This window comes from Chroicocephalus ridibundus, chromosome 3 (assembly GCF_963924245.1).
Source record: "Chroicocephalus ridibundus chromosome 3, bChrRid1.1, whole genome shotgun sequence".
Lineage (NCBI taxonomy): Eukaryota > Metazoa > Chordata > Aves > Charadriiformes > Laridae > Chroicocephalus > Chroicocephalus ridibundus.
In genome coordinates this window covers 104,161,790-104,182,815 of record NC_086286.1, presented here as the reverse complement: position 1 = coordinate 104,182,815, position 21,026 = coordinate 104,161,790, and the positions used below count along the sequence as shown (strand labels likewise).

Here is a 21,026-nt window from a genome sequence, read left to right as displayed (position 1 = left end):
ACTGGTCCCTGTACAGACCCCTGAGGGACACCACTTGGTCACCGATCTCCATCTGGACATTGAGCCATCGATCACTATCCTCTGGATCTCACCATCCTACCAATTCCTCATCCACCAAACAGTCCACCCATCAAATCCATATCTCTCCAATTTAGAGAAGGATATTGTGAGGAATTGTGTCAAAGGCCTTACAGAAGTCCAGATAGATGACATCTGTAGCTCTTCCCTTGTCCACTGATGTAGTCACCCTACTATAGAAGGCCACTAGGTTGGTCAGGCAGGACTTGCCCTTGGTGAAGCCATGCTGGCTGTCTTGAAGCACCTGCCTTTCCTCTATGTGCCCTAGCACAGCTTCTAGGAGGAGCTTCCATGGTCTTCGCAGGCACAGAGGTGAGGCTGACAGGTCAACAGTTCCCAGGGTCCTCCTTTCTACCCTTTTTAAAAATGAGTGCAATGTTTCCCTTTTTTCAGTCACCAGGGATTTCACCTGACTGCCATGACTTTTCAAATATCATGGAGAGTGGTTTGGCAACTACATCAGCCAGTTCCCTCAGGACTCTGGGATGCATCTGATCAGGTCCCACAGAATTCTGTATGTTCAGGTTCCTCAGGAGGTCAGGAAGGAAGGCAGAAGGGATATTGTATTTTCTGCTACAAACACCCTGCTTGGTGCCTATTTCATTCCATTCCAAGATGCCTAGGTTGTCCCCAACAAGAAAGAAAGTGTAAAATAGACTTCTATTTTAATTTTTTGGGACTAGAGTTTTGGACGTTAGACACCAGGGCTCCTAGTGTTGTAGCAGCAGTCCCTTTTTGGATATAGCACTATCTATAAGAATTAATACATGTATAAAAGAAAAGATTGAACATATGAACTTCAAAGCTCTGAGTCATACAGCAAAGAAACTTTCCATAACTACGGGGAAATGCTGATCTTCCGAGAATATTTTTCTTTTCTAGCAGACCTCAGAGCATAAGAAAGTCCAGAAGAAATGAAGTCCATCTTAATAGAAAAAAATAGCCATTTCAGTAAATTTTTGTTAATTTTTTTTTATCTCATTTTTCTCCCATGAGCAAATGCCTAGTGGACTCATGTATATTAATTATTTATTTTCTCTTTAAAATCAATATGTATTTCTTGCTCTGGAATTCAAATATTTAGGAATGAATACGGAGATTCCTTAAGAATTTAATATAATCTTTAGATTTAAGTAGAGGCCTGTGGAATCAGTGACTTAGGTTAAGACCTGAATAAATGCAGCATAAGAATTTTCAATTTCTAAGCTTATATATATGTATAAAAAAGATAATCACCTAGGTTTTCTACCCCATATTAAGCAAAACCCTTATACCTATAAAGAAATAATGTTACTCATATAAAATATTGACTTGGGACTCATAAAATATGAATCCTGCATCACAATTCAGGCACAGACCTTCTTTGGGTAAATTACTGTGTCCTTTGTATCTTTTTTTTTCCCTTGTCTGTATCGTTAAGCTGTTTTATTATAAGCTCCTTGGCACAGGGAGGTGCTGTCTTCCATTAGCATGCCTAACACAATAGGACCTCAATTTTGACTAGAATCCCTGGGTCCTACTATAAAAAAAATCATATATTTTTCTGGTTTACAGTAAAAAAAACTGAGGTTCTTTAACATTCTTCACAGTTCATCTACTGGGACCTTATATCTTTTGTTTCCCTAGATGGGATCCCAACATGAAAATATTATTTTCCCTGAACAACTATTAGCAATATTGTAGACCATGTCCTAGAAATGGTTTTACTATGGTTTTGTGTGCCCTAACAATATTTTTTGTTTTCTTTGATATGTTTTCTGTCTTCTAAAACATCTTTGCATCTTGTTGACCTTTTAAAATGCTGCGTTGCTCTGGGCTGATGGCTTCAATTTATTTCCTCAATAATTCCCAAATTGTTTTCTTGCTTAGTATATAGGACGATTGTTTTATTTAGTGAGTATTTTCTAATTTGGCTTTGTGTTCCTATATTAATTATTCTATATTTTCCTAGCCAAATTCTGTTTATTTTTGCTAGAAAAGTTATATAGATGATACAACACCTTTTGAATATGATCACATTGTTCTGTGCTTCTTGCTATGCTTTTGGATCCTGCATAGGCTACAAATTCTCCCCCCATGATTTACAATCAGAAATACATAATCACGAACAACAGAGGACCTAACGCTGACTCCTCGGAAACTCCGTACAGCTTTTCCCTTTGTGGCCTACACTTAAACGAGTTTTCCATACAACAGTTTCTTTGCCTTTGTGATGATTTCTCTTAGCCATTAATCTTAGATGTGGTGCCTTGTCAAAGGCTTACAAGTAGACTACATCCATTGAATTTCCCTTATCTACAGTGGCAGTAATATCTTCAAAGAACTCCAGCAGGTTAGCTAAGCATGACCTCCCCTGCCTGAATCTATGCTGGTTATCCTTAATCAAACTGATTTTCAAGCTGTTCTTTCACACTTCCTTACGGTAGTTTAATTTTACCCACAACTCCTGTTAAATTCACTGATGTATAGTTTCTTGGACTGTCTTTAATCTTTTTTAAAGAAAGAAGATTTGCTTGCTTTTTCTCAATCTGCGAAAATCATTCCTAGACAGATCTGGCTTAAATTTTGTCAGTAAATAGGCTTTTGTCCCTCCGCGTTCCTTGCTAGGTCTTTAAAAGTATGTTTTCAAAACTGGTTTTGATTGAGAAAAACAAAAATCACGAAAAGTGCATACTTCATACTGTTTCTTTTGTTGTTGCTGGGTGTGAGTGCATGCGTATGTGTCATTTTACCCACGTAGTAAAATGGAACAAACTATTGTCGTCAACCGAGTGGTAAAATTCAAAAGATTTTCGTTGCTTTGCATTCATGCTCTAGTCCTTAGTGCAGTGGGATAGCTATCAAAAGCTGTTCCAAATGCATTCCTCCACTTACAGGGAGCCAAAATGCAATGTGTCATCCTGAGGGAAATGGACTTAGTGATAAATTTACACATCTGTGGCCTCCAGTCTCAATTACCATGACTCCCTGTGCCTTGAGGTGAAACCCCATGTAATGTTGCAGCTGATAAAGCAAGGCAATACACTGCCAGCACATCACTCCGCTATTTCAGAAATCCCTAGTTGGAGTTCAAGGTCATGGACTTAAGCTGGGTTAGGGTGAAGTACTTCAGACATGACATCTTCCTGTGTGGTAGCAGCTCGCCGTGAATGCTGCACTCATAAACAAAGGCAATGTTTTTTACATGATTAGAAAAGTGGAGGAAACGTGAAGAACGGTGAAAGGTAACTATGGGATTACCTTCACAAGAGATTCAAATGACTGCAATTCTCTCTCAGACAGAAATACACACGTGTATTTAAACTATATTCATTACTATGGTAACTGGGCACCTTAATACACGCAAATGCAAATGGGAGCGTTATACCTAGACCTAATTTTTTTCATCTCTTCAATATCAGTGATGATGTCAACAGAGATGAAGCAGATACCTCATTAGTTAAGTGGCACTGCAAACTTTGTACTAGAAGAAAAAAAATATTTTGCCTAGGTCTTAAATAAATACAAACCAGAGGACAACTCACACAATCCCCCTGATAATAGCATAGCTCTCTCTGTAAGATTTCTTCATAGATTTTATTTGAAGGATATAACATGCTGATTGTTAAGGCCCTAATGATAAAAGCTATTGATTCTTTCCTGAAATGAACTGAAAATAGATACTGTAGCACCTATCTTTTAGGTGCTTCCTGGCAAATGAACCCCAGAGCAGTAGTCCAGGCAGACTACTTACAGTTCCACTTTTCATAGAATAGTTGAATATTCACTGAGCAAGACAGAAACCCAACCGGGAGCACGACTCTGATGTGGCAAGTAATGCTCTCCATGTAAGAAGGGACCAGTAGGAGTTCAGTTACTGTTCCAGCAGCTTTTTAAATATTTTATATTGAGTTCCCTTAAGCAAGGTTTGGAACCCAAACCTTCTAGCTCCAAAGGAAACTTTAACAGGAAATCTTCATGGCATCAACAGGGGAGAGCCTAGGGCTGTCACAGTATATGCCAGAAAAAAAGGATGAGACAGGCTTTAAGTTTCTCAGGGAAGAGGAAGCTGAATGTAGATATTTCACCATCTAGCTAAGTGCTCCAACTGTTAAATTACTCTCTCTACTGTGGGAAAATGAGAAGACACCACTTCCACCCCCAGAAATATCTTATGTAAGGCCAAAGCTAGCAGGTGCACTTAAAGAAAGCCTAGCAGTTTTATCCCTATGGACGAACGTCTATATTGAAGATTACAACGACTGTTCAATAAGAGTCCTATACAAATTGACAGTACGCAACCATTTTGAGTATGACCAGAAATGTAATTTTAGGTTCAAAGGAAATTTTCTAATGAAAAATAGGCATGTGTAAATTTGGGTGTTTCTGGGGTTAAAATAGCCATTGAGTGGTAGTTCAGTAATCTAAGTACTAGATGTAAATATCTTCACAATAAAGGGAGACCTTGATGCTTAAATTCTTCTGTGTGTTTATTTACCGCTGAGCGTCCTCAGCATCCATGAAATTAATTAGGAAATTAAGAGTTCAGCACATCTCAGATCTAGCTCTTGAATTAATAAGTTATATTATATTGCATTAGAATGATCAGTGGTTTTTATTTTCTGAAATTTTCAGGTACATATGCTATACCAACCAAACATTATTCTAGGCAGAGAGAAGACGGACACTGAAGGATTATGCCAGCAACATAACAGTAAGGAATGTTATAGTTTATCAACAAAATATCTTTAAATAATTTTCTCTGTAGAAACACTATTCTACTAATTCCAGCAACTAAATGTACACGCCATCTGATTCTTTGATGAAAGCAGCTGAGATATTCTACATGGCGTTTTTTCTTATGGTCAAGTGAGTAATTCTTAAAAGAGGCAAGCTCAATATATAAATACAGGACTACGCAAATTTTTATGTCATCCCAAATCAGCTTTAAAGTATTGTTACCTAAAATGAGCAATTACATTTTAGTTAAACACCATATTTATTTGTAAACTTTATGTGCTTTTTGATCAGAATCCTTAGCTGTTCATACATTTTCTCATTTTAATAAAGGTTTGATTTTTTTCCTAATCAAGCAGAAAACAAAACTTGCTTGAAAAATAATTCTGTTATCCCATTAAAACAGTCCTACTCAAAGGCCAGCAGGAGCAGGGAAGCGATGGTGTCTCTGTACTTGGCACTGGTGAGGCCTCACCTCGAGTCCTGTGTTCAGTTCTGGGCCCCTCTGTACAAGAGGGACATTGAAGTGCTGGAGCGTGTCCAGAGGAGAGCTACCAGGCTGGTGAGGGGTCTGGAGACCAGGGCATATGAGGAGAGGCTGAGGGAGCTGGGCATGTTTAGCTTGGAGAAGAGGAGGCTGAGGGGAGACCTCATTGCCCTCTACAACTACCTGAAAGGAGGTTGGAGAGAGGTGGGTGTTGGCCTCTTCTCCCAGGTGAATAAGGACAGGACCAGAGGAAATGGTCTGAAGCTGCGGCAGGGGAGGTTTAGATTAGGTATTAGGAAGAATTCCTTTACTGAAAGAGTGGTCAGGCGCTGGAACAGCCTGCCCAGGGAGGTGGTTGAGTCACCATCCCTAGAGGTTTTTAAGAAACATGTAGATTTGGCACTTCAGGGCATGCTCTAGTGGCAGAGATTGTAGGGGGTTTTTTTTGTGTGTGTGTATGGTTGCACTCAATGACCTCAAAGGTCCTTTTCAACCATGAAGATTCTATGATTCTATGAACTCAATCTTTCCCTTGTCTCGATGGAAATTTAGATTGCAGTACATCAGATATATTACATCTTTTTTGGATGTAGTCCTTTTCCAGTCATCTTTATGAAACCTGTGTTCTTGTCAGTTCTCAAAAGCCAAGGAAAGATTTTTTTGCACGGAACAGGAGTAATTAATGCCTTCCTTTCCTGAATAGATTCTATCAAGAAATATTCAGAAATTTCTCTTTTATGAAAATGAAATAGAGCCATTCAGAATGAAGGTGTAAGAACAGTCATGGGAGACTTGCGAACATTAAAAACATTCTGTTTTTTTTCTATCTCATGCTACTCTTATTCATAATGGTCAGCTATGTTTTTGCTGATTATTTAGTTGCATCGCTTTGGTTTGGTTTTATGATGCTGATAGGCTTTTCTAGAGATGGTCCTGAGAGGAAGCGGTAGAATAAAGGGGAAGGGCAGAATTTGTACATCCTATTCAGAGCCAGCTTAAACACATGTAGGAAGGCTGCTTTCTTAGGGAACAAGAGAAGTAATTCTTTTTCAGACAGTGACAAATTTTCTAACATGAAACTAAAACCAGAAACCTATGGATTGGAGCTCATGGAATATCTTGCATGTTTTAAGGTTTGAGAAAAGCCTCTATCTAGGGCAGAATTTTCAATGTTTTGGTAGGGGGCTTTTTTTGCAATTTGTTCTAGATCTGGGTCTTGGGAGGGGGAAAACTGGTTGATTTGGGAGGATGACATAGTTTCAACATTCTCACTATAATGGACCTCTTCCCAAACCTTCTCTAATAGGAATTCTTGCAGTGTTTCCCTAATTGCGGCAGAAACCAACTCCTCCACCAGATCCCATCATTAAACTTTGTCACAACCCCCACCAGTTTTCACCGGACTTTTTGTTTATTGTCCCAGGAAAGAGAACACCATCAAGATATGACTTGTGACCAGTGATACACTGGACTACAGAGGGCCAAATGGCATATATGCAAGATGAAGCTACTATATGTGCATTTAATATTATCAATGAGCTACTAACACACTCCATGGAAGTCAATGTCAGTGGGAGAAGAGATCACTAAGAACCTGGTTTGCCATATTCATTTCTTACCAGGACCTAACTTTCTAAGCATTTTCTCTGCTGTCCCTCCAGAAATCTATTATAGGGCAAAATGTTGAACATCACTGTCATTCAGATGGTCACCATGCACAGTGTTTATTACTTATTGGAAAGCAAACAATCAAAATATTATTAATGAGAATAAAAACTAGGTAATGAGATGGTGGGATAGAGGGAAGTGGCTGTTTGTAATGAAGAGGAGACTATTATTCTTTCAAGTGCATCAGCAACACTGACAACAACATCACGATTGTTAAAAAATACGAGAAATGCATTTGGGAATCATACATTAGTATTACTTGAAGTTAGTGAATAGAAATCTGGAATTTATTCGGTGTACATGAGAAAAGTATGTATTTTACAGATTCACTTCACCCCTTCCTATCTATTAGCTGCAAAGTTCTGTGCAGGATGAAGTATTTCCTAAGAGCTGGAAGTGTTCAGGGAAATGAGCAGGTAGAAGCTTCAAAACAAGCAAAATGCAGTGCTTTTCTGCACAGCAGGAATGAAACTGTAAAACAGATTGTCAGAAAATAGTGTGGTAGTCTGAATTATGAATAGGTTCAAGAACAGATACATGAAGGTTAAATTTGTTGATGGATGTTGAACATAGATGCAACCTCTGGCTAAGAGTTCCCTAAACTGGCCAGAGGCTGCTAAAATGTAAGGCTGTCTATATCTTGTTTCCTGCAATTTTTTCTATGGATTTGCTAATGGCCATTGTCAGAGGTTATTTTGATCTGATTTGATGTGATGCTTTTTGCATTTTTAAACATGTGAAGACTGCAACTTAACCAAATTCATGGGACTTGCACAAAATCTGGGCACAGCTTATGTCCCTGACTTAGCTCTTAAGAGTGCCCTGTGCCCATCTTCAGCCTTTGTGCTGGTTGCTCCCAGTGCAGGAGTCATCACAGAATAGACCCTGGGCACTGTCCTCCATGGGAATGTTAAACAGCTACTTTGGAGCATAACAAAGAAGGTATCTTATACTCCTTCAGCAGAAGTGGAAATTACAGAGTGACTGGAACAAGAAAGATAAGGTCTGTAAAAGGAAAATTTTAAAGAAACAGTAAGGGGAAAGGAAAGATAAATAGTGTTTAATGTGGCAAATCTGATGGTGCCAGCTCTGCCGGTCCTACAAGCTATTATTTTCAGCACATCAGCGTGAAGCCTGTGTATCAGCTTAGCAACAGAACTGCCATGCCCATGAGGGCAGCAGGCGTTATTTATCAGACCTGCACAATCATGGCACCAGGGCTTCCACCGAGTGCACTTCTGAATGCACTTCCCAGCAGACATTTCAAGTTTTGAATGGTATTACCCATTCTGCTCAGTAAGACTACACCAGTATGCCTGTGTTACTGGAGAGAGTAAGGGAAGGTGATTATGCATTGCTCTTCAGTAACACAAATCCCGGTAATGGAGATCAGAAAAAAATTTGAACAATTATTGATAGGTGCGAGTGAACTAATCTGGGCTATGTCCCCTGTAAAATACAGGGCAACGTGAAGCTGCTGTGGGCTAAGTTTCAGAAGATAAGGTTTTTTGCTGGATTCTGGTCATGCAGGAAAGAACATTTCCCAGACCTGACTTTGCTTTCACAATGTTGTCCATGTTGTCCATTTAATTTTCTCTATCTTCATATAATCTTTTGTTTGATGAGTCCCTATACTCTAGGATTTACCATAAAGAAAATTAATAAATCACACTATATGCATGTCACAGCCTAACAAACTTCCACTTGAAGAATAAATACAATAATAGACAAAATACTCTAGAAAATAATTGAATGGACGAAGGCAAATGATGAGAGTAAGGATTGCTTTCAAAAAATAAAATAGTCCTGACTGAAAGCCCCATTACATGCTGTCATGCTTTTCATATGTAACTTCTTTTTTGACATAGCTTATCTTCCTTAGTTGTACTATAGGAGAGTGCATCAATGAAATAGGAGAATGATTTCCACCGGCTGCCTATGCTGTGCTCTGTGCTGAATGCCCGTCCCTCACCTGACAGTCTCTGTCACCACATTATTTTTTCACAGTGGGCAGTATATTATCTTTCTAGTGTCAAAGAGTAGCTTCTTTTTTTTTAATTGATTTTTTTCCCCCAGGGGACCTGATCCTCATGCACATCGCTCTTTTGGAATACTACCTAGACAACAGTGGCATGACTGAGTAGATCTGAGAGGCAAACTACTGTTGAGACAGTTGCACAAAATGCTTCTCTTTACAAAACTGTGCCTGAAAGTACCAGTGCGATGTGACAAAGCACATTCAAAACATATGCAGAAATCTATCCATCCTGCAAATATGGTCTGCAGAGCAATGCACAGTAATGTCAAAAGAAGCTTGGTGTTTATCTTACAGTGGTAAAACTGGGTAGATAACATTTTTCCACTAGAGCCTGCCTCACCCCTTACAAACAGCCTATTTCTTGGAAAGAAAAATGGAGCCCCAAGGAACTGCAATTAGTCACCATCAATGTGGGATAAATGTAAAAATGATGAATACTCACAGAGGAAATAAAGTGGAGGTGGAACTGATTGTTTTTAATTCTGGGCCAGGACAACAGCCTCCATTATCCAATAGAGCCAGTAGTCTATGAGTTGGCTTCACTCCAAATTCTGATTTGCTGCTGCTTTTAATGTTTGCTTTGCAATCACAAACATTTTGTTCCAGGGTACATCAGATCCAGTGTTTTTTTTAATACGCAGAATAACTTAAGTACAACAGTTTTAAAGAAAAACAAACCACAACTTCCCTTGGGGAATCTCTCCTTCCTAAAAAAGTAACACAAAAATTCTAGATTTGGAAACTTTGCTTAATTCAGATATTACCTAGGAGATAACAGTAGTAAATGCTGTATATTGCTGTCTATCCATTCTCTTTACAGCACTATATTACATTCAGATTATGATGATTCTCAAGTGTAAAAGTAAGTACAGTACAAATTCCTTGATACTCAAAAGTGCTGAGATCTGCACTTTTCTCTTACAGCAGTAGGAACTGCAAATATTTGGCACTCCTGAAAAGAAAGTAAAAATACAAATCTAGGCTCTTGACAGTAAGCAGTACCTTCTGTTGCCTCCCCAGCATCCTTGAACTTGACACTAAAACTTGTTTTGCAGGTAAAATGACCTCAGACAGATGCTTTTATTGTTCAGTATGTACATGTTCTTTTATTCAATAAATGGATGTCCTCTTCCACCAGATATTATGGAAAAATAAGGTAGTTTTTCATGTTGAATGCGTATGACCTGATGTATCATAAGTGTATTCCATCCACAAATCTGTTTCTTTATCAAATATTCATGTAACTAAGTACCACTTTACCTTAACACTGTTTGTAGATACACAGAGGTGCATTACCCAGTGAAGTGGACTTACAAAGTCAGTAAGGAAATAAGACAGAAATAAAGATTTCTCTACAACATAAAATCTTGAGGTCCATCTTAGAGTCCTTACTCCGTCAACTCCCACTCTGAAGAGAAGGGGATAGAAAGGCTTGCAAAAATCAACTGTGCTTGTAGAGGTTGAAATTATTGTGGTCCCAATTAGCTTGAGAATAAAACGGCTAGTACTTTAAAGAAGATGCAGAAAGCTAACTGAAAGCAGACTCCGGTTCAGTCACCTTATCCAGTATACAGAAATTAGAGATCTGGACTTACCATTTCTAGCAACAGGAACTTGGATTTATGGACACAGCAAGAAACAACACTAAAAAAAAAATCAATTAGGCATCTCTGTTTAAAGAGAACTAATAATTTGAGTATATATGAAAAAAAGGAAAACTGAATTCACTTTGACAAAACAACTTCTCAATTTTCCTTCTAATGTGATATGACTCATCTCAAATCCATTGCAAAGTGGTAAACAAACTACAGCAACTCAGTAGCCATCATCTGCCAGGAACATTTTAAAAAGAAAACTATTACTGAACTACTTTTCTTGTTTTCTATACAGAGAAACTTATTTTCCCAGCAGAAACAGCACTTCATGTTATCTTCTTTTCTTTTACTGTTCTTCCTTCACTGCTAACAGCCACCTAAGAAATAGCTCTTTAAGACAGCAATTTATTTCTTAAGAATTAAATTAAAGTAGTTTGGATTAGTTTTATGTATTTTCAAAACAATCCATTTCATTTAAAACAAATCAAAAGAGGGAAGTTCAGTTTGGTTAGTAATAGCATTGTATATGGGAAGTATCTTGGATAGTAACTTAAATATGTGGACAACAGCCTTTTGATTTTATTCCTCATTCATTGAACTGATTTTACAATTACAAAAATAAAATGATTAGTCCTTCTTTGTTCTATAATCCTTCTGTAATCTAATTTCCTCAAAATAGCAGCAAGATAAAATATTGTCATGAAGATCAAAATGACAACTATAAGCTGGCCTCTCCACTCTTCATTATCCATTATTGGTTTTATGACTATTTATTATTATCATATAGCTAATAAACAAAATCTAAATCACTCGATAATGCACCTGAAGTCAGCTTCTCTGCTGGTGTAAATCAACAGAGGTCCATGAAGAGTGTTTCATTATGTTATATTTTTTGCAATAGCTCTTGCTTGTAGATTTTAAAATCTTTTGGGTCAGCCCACTCACTGTGTTAAATGATCCTAAATTCAAAGAGAGCAACTTCAATTTCCAAAATATTCCCTGATTCATTGCTTTAAAGAAATGACTTTGGAGCTTCTCAAGAGTTGACAGGAAAAATCTCAATTGTCATGGCAACATGAGTTGAAGAAATCCTCCTTTGCTCTTTGCATAGATCATCTCCACGCTATCAGTCTGTTTACTAAGTGTTGCTAAAGAAGGCAATTAAAGGTTAATCTCTCCTCAGAACCAAATACATTATATAACTAGTAAAAGTCAGTAGAGTGAGGTACGCTTCAGATAGGTCAAAAAATTTGAGGCATCGTGTATCTTTAATGTAAACGGCATTTTGCTGATTGTTTGCATAACATTTCATATTAATATTAATATTAACTACGCATTGGAATTTTCTTTATTAGAATTAGATTTGTTCCAGCATGCTTGTTTTAATGCAAGTTCTCTGTGTGGTATGTGGCTATAATAAAGGCCACATTCAAAGTCCATTGAGGTTAATGGGATTTATATCTTTTCTCCTGTGAGTTCCCCAGCCTTTGGATCAGGTCCTAATGGGTCAGAATCTGACACACAGCAACCCAAACTGTTCAGCTGTAGGTTAGAGTCTATGTCCAACATACCTAGTTCTGCATAGCAGAACGCTTTCTCTCTACAAACTGGCAGATTTGTTTCAAGTTAACCACATTATGTACCTAGGAAAATTTCAGCATTTGCATGTATGTTAATTAAATACCATGATAAAACCTCCTAGGTTTCACAGGACAGCAAGATAGACATGGCGAAGTACAGCTCATGATCAAAATGCTACTACTGGTGCCATTGTTGACTTCTATTAACACTGCATTCTTCAGTGTTAGAGACACTGCAAACAATGGGCCAAAGTGGGCGCTGGGGATATTTATGTGCTAAGATGAAGAAAAAATTAATTTAATTTCTCAAGAGAGATGCCTACAAATGCAGAGGGTCACAGATTGTGGTATTACCATTTGCTTCATTGTACCGAGGTTCTAAAAGTGAATTATAAAACAGCTTTTTCCCCCCAAAAAATGCCTGGTATGACTCAATCTATGTATTATAAGAAACATCAGCAGGATACCAATAGAGAATCTGGCTGCTGGGGCAAAGCTAAAATAGTGTACTTAGTCACTTGGAAGCAGTCATATTCTGCATTGATATCCCACAGACATTAGTGAGAACAGTGTGATTTGTCATGACCATTTGTTTCACAACCAGAAGCATGTAAAATTAGTCTAAAAATAAGTTAAATCACTTTGCTTTTTTTTTTTTTATTTCATTTTATCAAAATGGCCTTTTCAAAAACTTCACTGGTGTGCAAGAAGCGTTGCTCTTTTTTTCCTTTTTTCTTATCGACACAGCCACCTGTGCTCTTTTTCTAAGGTTCAGGGCAAGGCAGGTTCCACGACCTCACGTGTATTCCCGGGCTATATAGCAGCTTGCTTCCCAACATCAGCAGCTGCTTCCTGACAAAATCACTTCCCTGTTCCTTGCACTTCCAGCTGTGTTGCACACCGGCCGTCAGACGTGGGTCCCAAGCTTCAGCTGAATCCGTGTTACGTGCACCAGGAGCTCAGACTAAACCCTGATGCGCTGATGCAAGGCAAGTTCTAGCTCAAGCACGATGCCCAAAGCCAAGCCTAAGCTCTCATTCCTGGATTCTGGATATAGTAGGCAAAGTGAGCCAAGCTCCTCCTTCCGTTTCAGCAGCAGGCATGGCAAGCCCAGTGAAGATGTTTTAAATCCAAGCTACAGCTGGGCCATTATTTCAAAAAGAAAATATCCTGGTTATGCTCCCCAGTGCATTCAAGCCCACCCTTGAACCTGAGCTTCAAATGCAGCGCAAGGCCGGCTGCACTTTTGTTCCCAGTGTACTCTACGTCACTGGTGTTTCAGCACCAGCTTAAGCAAAATATAAGTTTGAATATTTATTTTCTCTTGGGTTTTGTACATGAACACAATATGGCCAGTAATAGAGATCAAAGGAAGTAAACAATGATTTATGAAGTATTCTATCATGGCTATATTTGATCTGCGAATCATAGGATGAGGAAAAGATACATCCCTAGCCCCAGATTTGCTCTCTGACAAATGTCCAGGGTTTGCTGCAAACAATGCAATTGTAAAAACATTTCAGTAAAAACAATCACCTCCGATACAGGTTTAGAAATGGCTGTCTAATAAAAAAGACAAGGAAAACTTTCAGACAAGAAATAGGACAAAGTCATTGCCTTGAAATTGAGAATAAGGTGTGAAGCAAGTACTGCAAAATGTAATTTTAAAATGCTGACCGTATTTTATGCAAGTTTGCAAAACAAACCCTGCACACAAAGTTTTATTCATTGCTATTTATTCAGCTCTGTATCAGCTGCAGTGCTGCAAACGTTTCTTTTGGAAAACCACTGTACAACGGAGACATGAATGCAGAACATGATTCTGTACTTCAGTATCCATGGGATACTGTAAGAGAGACATAAAACATCCAAAGACTAAAATAATACTAGGTTTCTCTGTATATTGTCCTTCATAATTTCTTTAAGGAAAAAGCAGAGAAAAAATAGGGAAAGGTAGAAGTCAGGTAAAACCATGCTTGGAGATACCACAGATACCGTTTAAAGCCAAATTGCTTCCGTAAATATATAAATCATTTTAATATTATCAAGGCTGATTGCTCAGATTCATCCAGTTTTCCCTTTTTTCAGTCATACATGGATGTAAACATTGTCAGAAGTTCTCAGCCACGAGAACTCAGGTTAAACAGAGTCTGGCTCCACTATTCAGCTGCAGCACCTACCGCGTCTGCCTTATTCAGACTAGCAATCTTTTCAAAATTGACCAATCCAGCTACTGCTGAAAGAAATAGAAATTTCAGTCTCCACTGCAGCAGAACAGGGCCCTCACAACTGTCCAAAGTTACCTTTTACTTGAAAGCGACGAGTCAAAAAATGAAGTTGAAAGAGGTGGAATCACTATTTCAGAATATGCACGAATGTATTGTTAACATGCATAATTTAATATTTATAAAGCTGTAACAAACTGTGATTAATTTTTATACTGGAAATTACTATAATTGCAAGAAACTGTGATTTTATTTTTTTGCTTATCTTTTGCTAAAAGCAAATCATTGATGATAATCTGATTAATCAAGAGGAATTCTGGTTAATCATCAGCAATATAAGAGTGATTAAATCTTGCTCTGCCCTTTTAACTGAATGTGCCCTCCAGGTAAAACGCTGTCATTTTCTTTCTTTTTTTTTTTTTTAATGAGTAAGAAATGCAGAAAAAGTGATCATCTCTAAGCAAGTAAGACTTGTTATTGGCAATAAGATGCAGTATTACTCTTGTAACAGTTTTCAGTGCATACGTGCCTCCATTTACCGTTCAATTACTAAATGCAGGCAACTGATAATTGTTTCCTTTGTGTGTCAATGTAACATTAGCAATAATCCAAGTAATTTGTTTAAGCAGTTATTCCGTTGAGACATGCTTATAACAAATATAGTGTAGATCTTCTTAAATGCAATAGAAATGTCATATAGTGAAGTCTTTCATCTAGCCAGAACAAAGATGTGTGAGGACAAAGTAAGATCTCGTGGCTTTCCTCAGGCATTAATGGCATTTTTCCCATTTCAAAAGTTACTGGTTGATAAAAATGGTTTAAAGGAAATTGCAACTGACGTAGAAAAGTAAAATATCTACGTAAAAGAAAGTGATTCATACACATTAGGAGAATTTCCATATGATTCTCATTCTTTGTTCACTGCAGAAATTGGAAGAATATCCAATTTAGCTCAGTCTAATCTGGCTAATTTTGCAGCCATATGGAGAACTAGAGGCCCGATTCTTATTCGGTGACCCTGATTTAAACCCAGTCGCATGCTCGAGGTTTATTAGAGATCATGCCTCATACTTACGCTACTGCTTCGATGGATTGCATAGTTAAACCAGCAATTCCCCTTCCCACACTGCATCCCTCTGCTGGTTACAGGCAGCCTGGCACCACACTGCAATATCTGTCCTTACACTTAAGGCTGTTTACTAGCAGAATAACGTCATCACGGTCAAAGAGACATGACAGTTCAATACAGATTTGAGGAAAATGAAATTACATCTTATCTTTAAATTCACTGGAGGTTTTATACAGTCACACTACTAAGCAGTTACTTCTCCGAGGAAAGTTCAATGTGGCAGTGTACAGATGACGCGTCTTGAAATCGGTGGTCCCTAGGGTTTTTCAGCCTTCTTAGAGAGTATGGTAAATCTTGAATGCATTGGTTTCTGTTAAAAATATTTACAGTTTCAGAGTGTTCCCAATTTGGTAGGGCCAAAGTTTTCATGAATGTAAACAGTATTGAGGCCAAAGTTCCATAGATGACTTCTAAAAACTTGCATATATCAATGCATATGTAAGAACACCACATAATGAGTAATAATAAGATAAAGAGCTAGATTCCATATTTGTGTAGAAAAAGCTGTCTGCAGGGGAAAAAAAGACAACTGCACACCCCCCCCAAAGAAAAACCACCATGCCTGACCAAAATCATACATGTCTGTATAAAGGGACATGGGAGTGACAGTCAGAAAATAAAGGTAAAAAAATCTTCATCGTGGTTCCTATCTATACAGATCACAGACAGTGCTGAAGCACCCTCACAGATTTCAATACATCCTGAAGTTCATGTGTGCTCACGCCCTGATGCGCTCATACACCATCTCCAGCTCCTCACACCAGCATCCTGTTCCGCACACAACACAGAAACTGATAACCTTGTACTGGCGGGAATTCAAATGTCACCTATGCATTCAAAGGTCCAAAATGAGTGTTTGGGGAGTCTTTGTTGAACTGATATGCTCTCCACTACATTATATTCAAATTGACCATATTTCCTATTCGCTGAAGACATTATATACACATCTTGATGGCAATTTGGGAAAGATACAGATTTTACCAAAAAGTAAATGCGTTTTTACATTAAAATATTATTTTAATGTAATGACTATTCTCTTTTCTGTCTTTCTATGGCCAGTTCATCACTGAGCTGGGGGATGGGGAATGCATCCATCAAATACTTGCGTTTTGCAGCTGGGTATTCAACACCTAGCTCTGCTGTTCTTTTAAAAAATCCTTTTTTTCAGCTCATTTTCCCTAGAATTGCTTTAGTCTTCTCTGGAAGAGAATGGAGCCTCTCTAGAGAGACCAGCTTCACAGTTTTAGAAACACTGCTTTGGAGAGAGAAAATACATGACTTTAAAAGAGACAAACACTCTCAGTCCAACAGGAGTAGGCCTTAAACATCGTGGTAACTTTGTGTGATGTAGTCATAGCAATCATTTTGACAAAGTGATAGCAGCAAGCAGAGGGTACATAAAATGTTTTGGGGTTTATTTCTTTTTCTTTCTTTTTTTTTAAAAACAAAATCCTAAGCTGTAGATGTGTGAGTCCTTTCACTGTTTGGATTCAATTTAAGAACAGAAATGTTTTCCCGTTGTTATTTCCATTAATCTGAATGATACCTCTGTGCATAAGCCTGCTTATGCACGTTTTGTTTGAGGCAATTAGGTGGTGATGAAAGTGTTGTCGTTGGTTATCTGAACAAGTCCAGGAAATGATCCTGAAAACATGTGCTGAGACAATTTTAAGTATTAAGCAATATGTATTTCTACATTGAAAATAGCTTGTCCACAGACCTCGGGTCACAGCAAAAAGATATTTTAATTTTTAATCTTGAATTTTAGCCTGAATTCAGTCTAAATCTACCATTTGTTCCCTAGCAGTATGAATTTTTACAGAAATGATACTGACGTGTTTTGCGTTTCAGGCAAATCAACAGTTTTTTATGTTTGCTTTTGCTGGGGTATAACCTACCAGAATTAGCGAATGGCTCTATAAACAAGCCCATCTTAACATGCAGAGCCAAACACTGTGCTGCCTGTCTTGTTGAAGCGTAATTGCTATGATAGGGTAGTTTCTGGGAAAGTGGTTCCTTTAAATGACTCCATACTAATTTTCCTTGATGGTTAAAGCATAATGGACAGGGAAGAATCCCCCAAATGTTTTCCAAAATACTAAGATGCATCAGTCAGGCAAAATGAGTCCAAAGAAATTCATAAAACTGCACCTCAAGTCTATCACAATGAACGATGATGCATGTTCATTTTCGCCCTTTATTGCCCCTTTAAAAAGTTACAGCAAATGGCACAGCAAGAAAGGGTTTCCATTTCATTTCATAACAAGGAGCAATGTGGAAAGCAGCCCACCTCTCATTCTACTAAAAGATAACAGAACGCCTGTGGCAATGCCTCCAGAAATTCAGCACTTTTTTTTTTTTCCTTATAAAACCCCCAAACCAACCAAAACCGGGGTGAATTCCTGTTACAGTGACTACCAAATGATTCGACTACTAAGGTATTGGTAAAACATAGAGTTCTGGGGATTTATTCATCAAAATTGTACGCTCTCCTGAAAGCCTAGGCTCTTCATGTTACTAAGGAAGGAGTTCTTTCGCTCTCTAAACTATAAACGTAATTTTAGCCTCAGGATTACATTTGACTAAATATAGATACCTGTGCTCGATTGCCTGGGAGGGTAAATGGGAAAGAATTATGTCAAATGTCCCCGCTGGTTCCCCTTCTACCTGTTGTTTGACTTCAATATTAAGTCAGTTTGTAGCCTTTAAGTAGGTGTGTTGCTGCTCCACATTAAGCGAGGTATAATTGCATTCTGCAGAGCAGCATCAGAGGCAGTGCCCAAATGTTCCTGGCAAAGCCTTTGTATGTAAGCAAAACACGTCGGATCTCCGCTGAATAACCATGATCCAGCCTCCAGCTTTTCATATGTGCTGTCAGCCATGAAAAGAAAACACTTAAATGTCAAACGACAGAACCAGCTACAGTGTATTTAACAAATGAGTCGCGGGTGTCGGCCCGCGCCCGGCCGCGGCTGCGGCTCGTCCCGGGGCGCCGGGGCTCAGCTCCGCCGCCCGGCCCGGGGCTCCCCCTGCCCGGGGCAGCGCCGGGGCTCCCGGCATCTGTGAGGGCTGGGGGCGGCTGCCAAGCCCCCCCGCGGGTGGGGGGGACCGCGGCACCGGAGGGCGGTGATGCGGGGCGGGGTGGCGGTGGGGGTGTGTGTGTGTGTTGGGGGGGGGATGCTGGAAGTTTGGGCAGGGCGGCCGCGCCAAGCAGCCCCCGCCCGCCCCCCCGGGCTGTGTGTGCCGCCGAGCGCAGCTCCGTCTCCGGGAGCCGCCCGTTTCACAGCCCAGGAAACCCGGGCTCCCTCTCACCGCCCCCCGCCCCGCGACCCCTTTCCCACGGAGACAGAGCGACCGGGAGCAGCCGGGCGGCGCTGCCCGGTGAACCGAGGCAGCGGCAAGATCCGGGCAGAGGAGCGGTGCCACCGGGCTGGAGCCGAGCTGCAGCCGCTCCTCCGGACCGGGCAAAGCTGCCGCCCGGCTGCCGGTAGATCGGGTTGGCCTTCCACCGCTTCTCCCTGCGGAGCACGGCCGGAGGCTGCCGGAGGGCAGGGCACCCTGCAGTGTCGCCCGGGCGAGCGAGGGAGCCCGGCCGTGGGCACCTGCAGGACGGGGAAGGCTCCAGCCTCGCCCGCCAGCCCCGGCCACGGTCGGCTCCATCCCCCCCCCCGCTCCAGCCACCCCCGCACCGAAAAAAGCAACGAGAAAAATAAAATGGTGGGAACGAGGTAAAGCGCCTTGGAAGGGTTAAGGGAGCCTCAGCCGGCACAGACCGCAAGGGGAACCGTCCTCCCGGAGGCAGGCAGAAACAGCCGGGAGCGAGGTGGGAGAAGGCAGAGGCTGTAACGGGGACAGGTGCTCAGCGGCGAGCAGCCTCCCTCTCTCTTTCTCACACACGCACACGCACACACGCTCGCATCTCTCTCTCCCAGCATGAAAAAGCGCAGGGATAATGAGAGGCGAAGTGAATAATGGGGAAGCTGTTGTCTCCAGCGATGAGGCAAGTGATGGGGCTGAGGCCAGCACTGAAGTTGTGTAACCCAATTCTCCACCGTCACCCCCCTCGTTTCTCCTCCCTCCCCCCATTGATTTTAAGGAGAAACTCAGACGGGGGTGGAAGACGCTCCCCACCGCACGCCAAGCAGAGGAGCCCTCTTCCCGCCGGCACGGGCAGGCAGCTGGCGGAGGGGGACTCCGGCCCCGCATCCCCGCCTCCGCGTAACTTGCGGGGAGCGGAGCCGGCTGAAGGCAGGCGGGGGCGGCTCTCCGCGGCCACCCACTCCGCGCTCCCCCCTGAGTACGGCAAAAGCCGGGGAGGCGGGAGGAGGGGAGAGCCAAACTTGCCAGCCCGGGGACTGTCCCTCGCACGGGCAGCGAGTGCCGTTCGTGCGTGCGCGGAGAGCGAAGTGTTCCCAAACTCCGGCGCTGCCCAGGCGGCTGGATGCGCACGGCTCCTCTCCCAGCGCCGCAGCGGCTGCTGCCCAACTCCTGGGGGCTGCTTTTTCCCGGGTGAAGTGGGCGGCCGGGAAACCAGCCCTCGGGGAACACCGGCGGACCCGGCGGGAGGTGGGAGTCAGGGAGAAGGGAGACCCGGCTCGGGGAGGCTGCCGTTTCCCGGCGGAGAAACGAAACGAGGGAGCGGTAGCGGCTTAGCTGAGGGGGGGAAATCAGTGCCATAACCACAGCCTACACGAATCCAGTGCAAGAAACCCAAATCTTACCCTGAGCTGCAGTGAGGAGCCCCGCGCAGAAAACCAGCAGAGACTTGAATTTCCTCCACGCAGTCATGTCTGCAGTTATTCCACACACACACACACTCACACAAAACCCCCGGCGGCTCTTCTCGGCTGCGACCGTGTCCTCCGAGCGGCAGCGGGGCTAAGGACAGCGCCAAATAACCACCACGGGGCGAGGAGAGGCGGAGAGGAGCGGTCCGGGTCCCGAGCGCCGCGCAGCGCCCGACGCCTCCTGCAGGACTGGGCGGGCGGCTGGCTCCGCTCTGCTCATAGCATCAGTCCCGCGCCGCGGCGGGGCTGCGCCGCTCAGCGCCCGCGGAGCCCCGGCGCCGCCGGCCCGCCGCCCGCCCAGGGGAGGGGAGGGAGGGGAGGCACGCCCGGCGCCGCGGGCAGCGCGGCATCCACGGCCGCCGGCGGGGAGAGCCGGGCAGCGGCGGCGGCGGCAGGAGAGGGATGCGGGGAGTGCGAGGAAGAGGAGGAGGAGGAGGAGAAGGAGGAGGAGGGGAGAGGGAGGGAGGGATCGCGGCGAGAGCAGCGCAGGCAGCGCAGCGGAGCGGCTGCCAGCCACACGAGAAGCCGCCGCCGCCGGACTCAACCATCACTTCCCACGGAGAGGGGAAGGGGCCGGCGCTGCGCAGCCGGCGCACGACGAGTTCGCGGCCGCCCCGCTCCGCCGGACGGCCCCCGCACGGCCTCCCCCCCTCCGCCCCGACCACGTCCCCGGGGTGGGGGGGGAGGAGGGTTCCCCCCGGCCCGGTGCCCCCCGACGCGGGG

General features: G+C 42.2%; 1 protein-coding gene across 2 annotated transcripts in view; it reads right to left on the bottom strand.

Annotated features, from left to right (window-relative positions):
* The window catches only part of CSMD1 (CUB and Sushi multiple domains 1), a 1,197,532-nt gene extending 1,176,977 nt beyond the window's left edge, over positions 1-20,555 (bottom strand). For both annotated transcript variants that reach the window (XM_063330346.1, XM_063330347.1), the window contains exon 1: positions 20,238-20,555. In XM_063330346.1, the coding sequence (XP_063186416.1) occupies positions 20,238-20,304 (67 nt within the window). In that variant the 5' untranslated portion in view covers positions 20,305-20,555. The remainder of the gene's footprint in view (positions 1-20,237) is intronic.
* Positions 20,556-21,026: the final 471 nt, after the last annotated feature.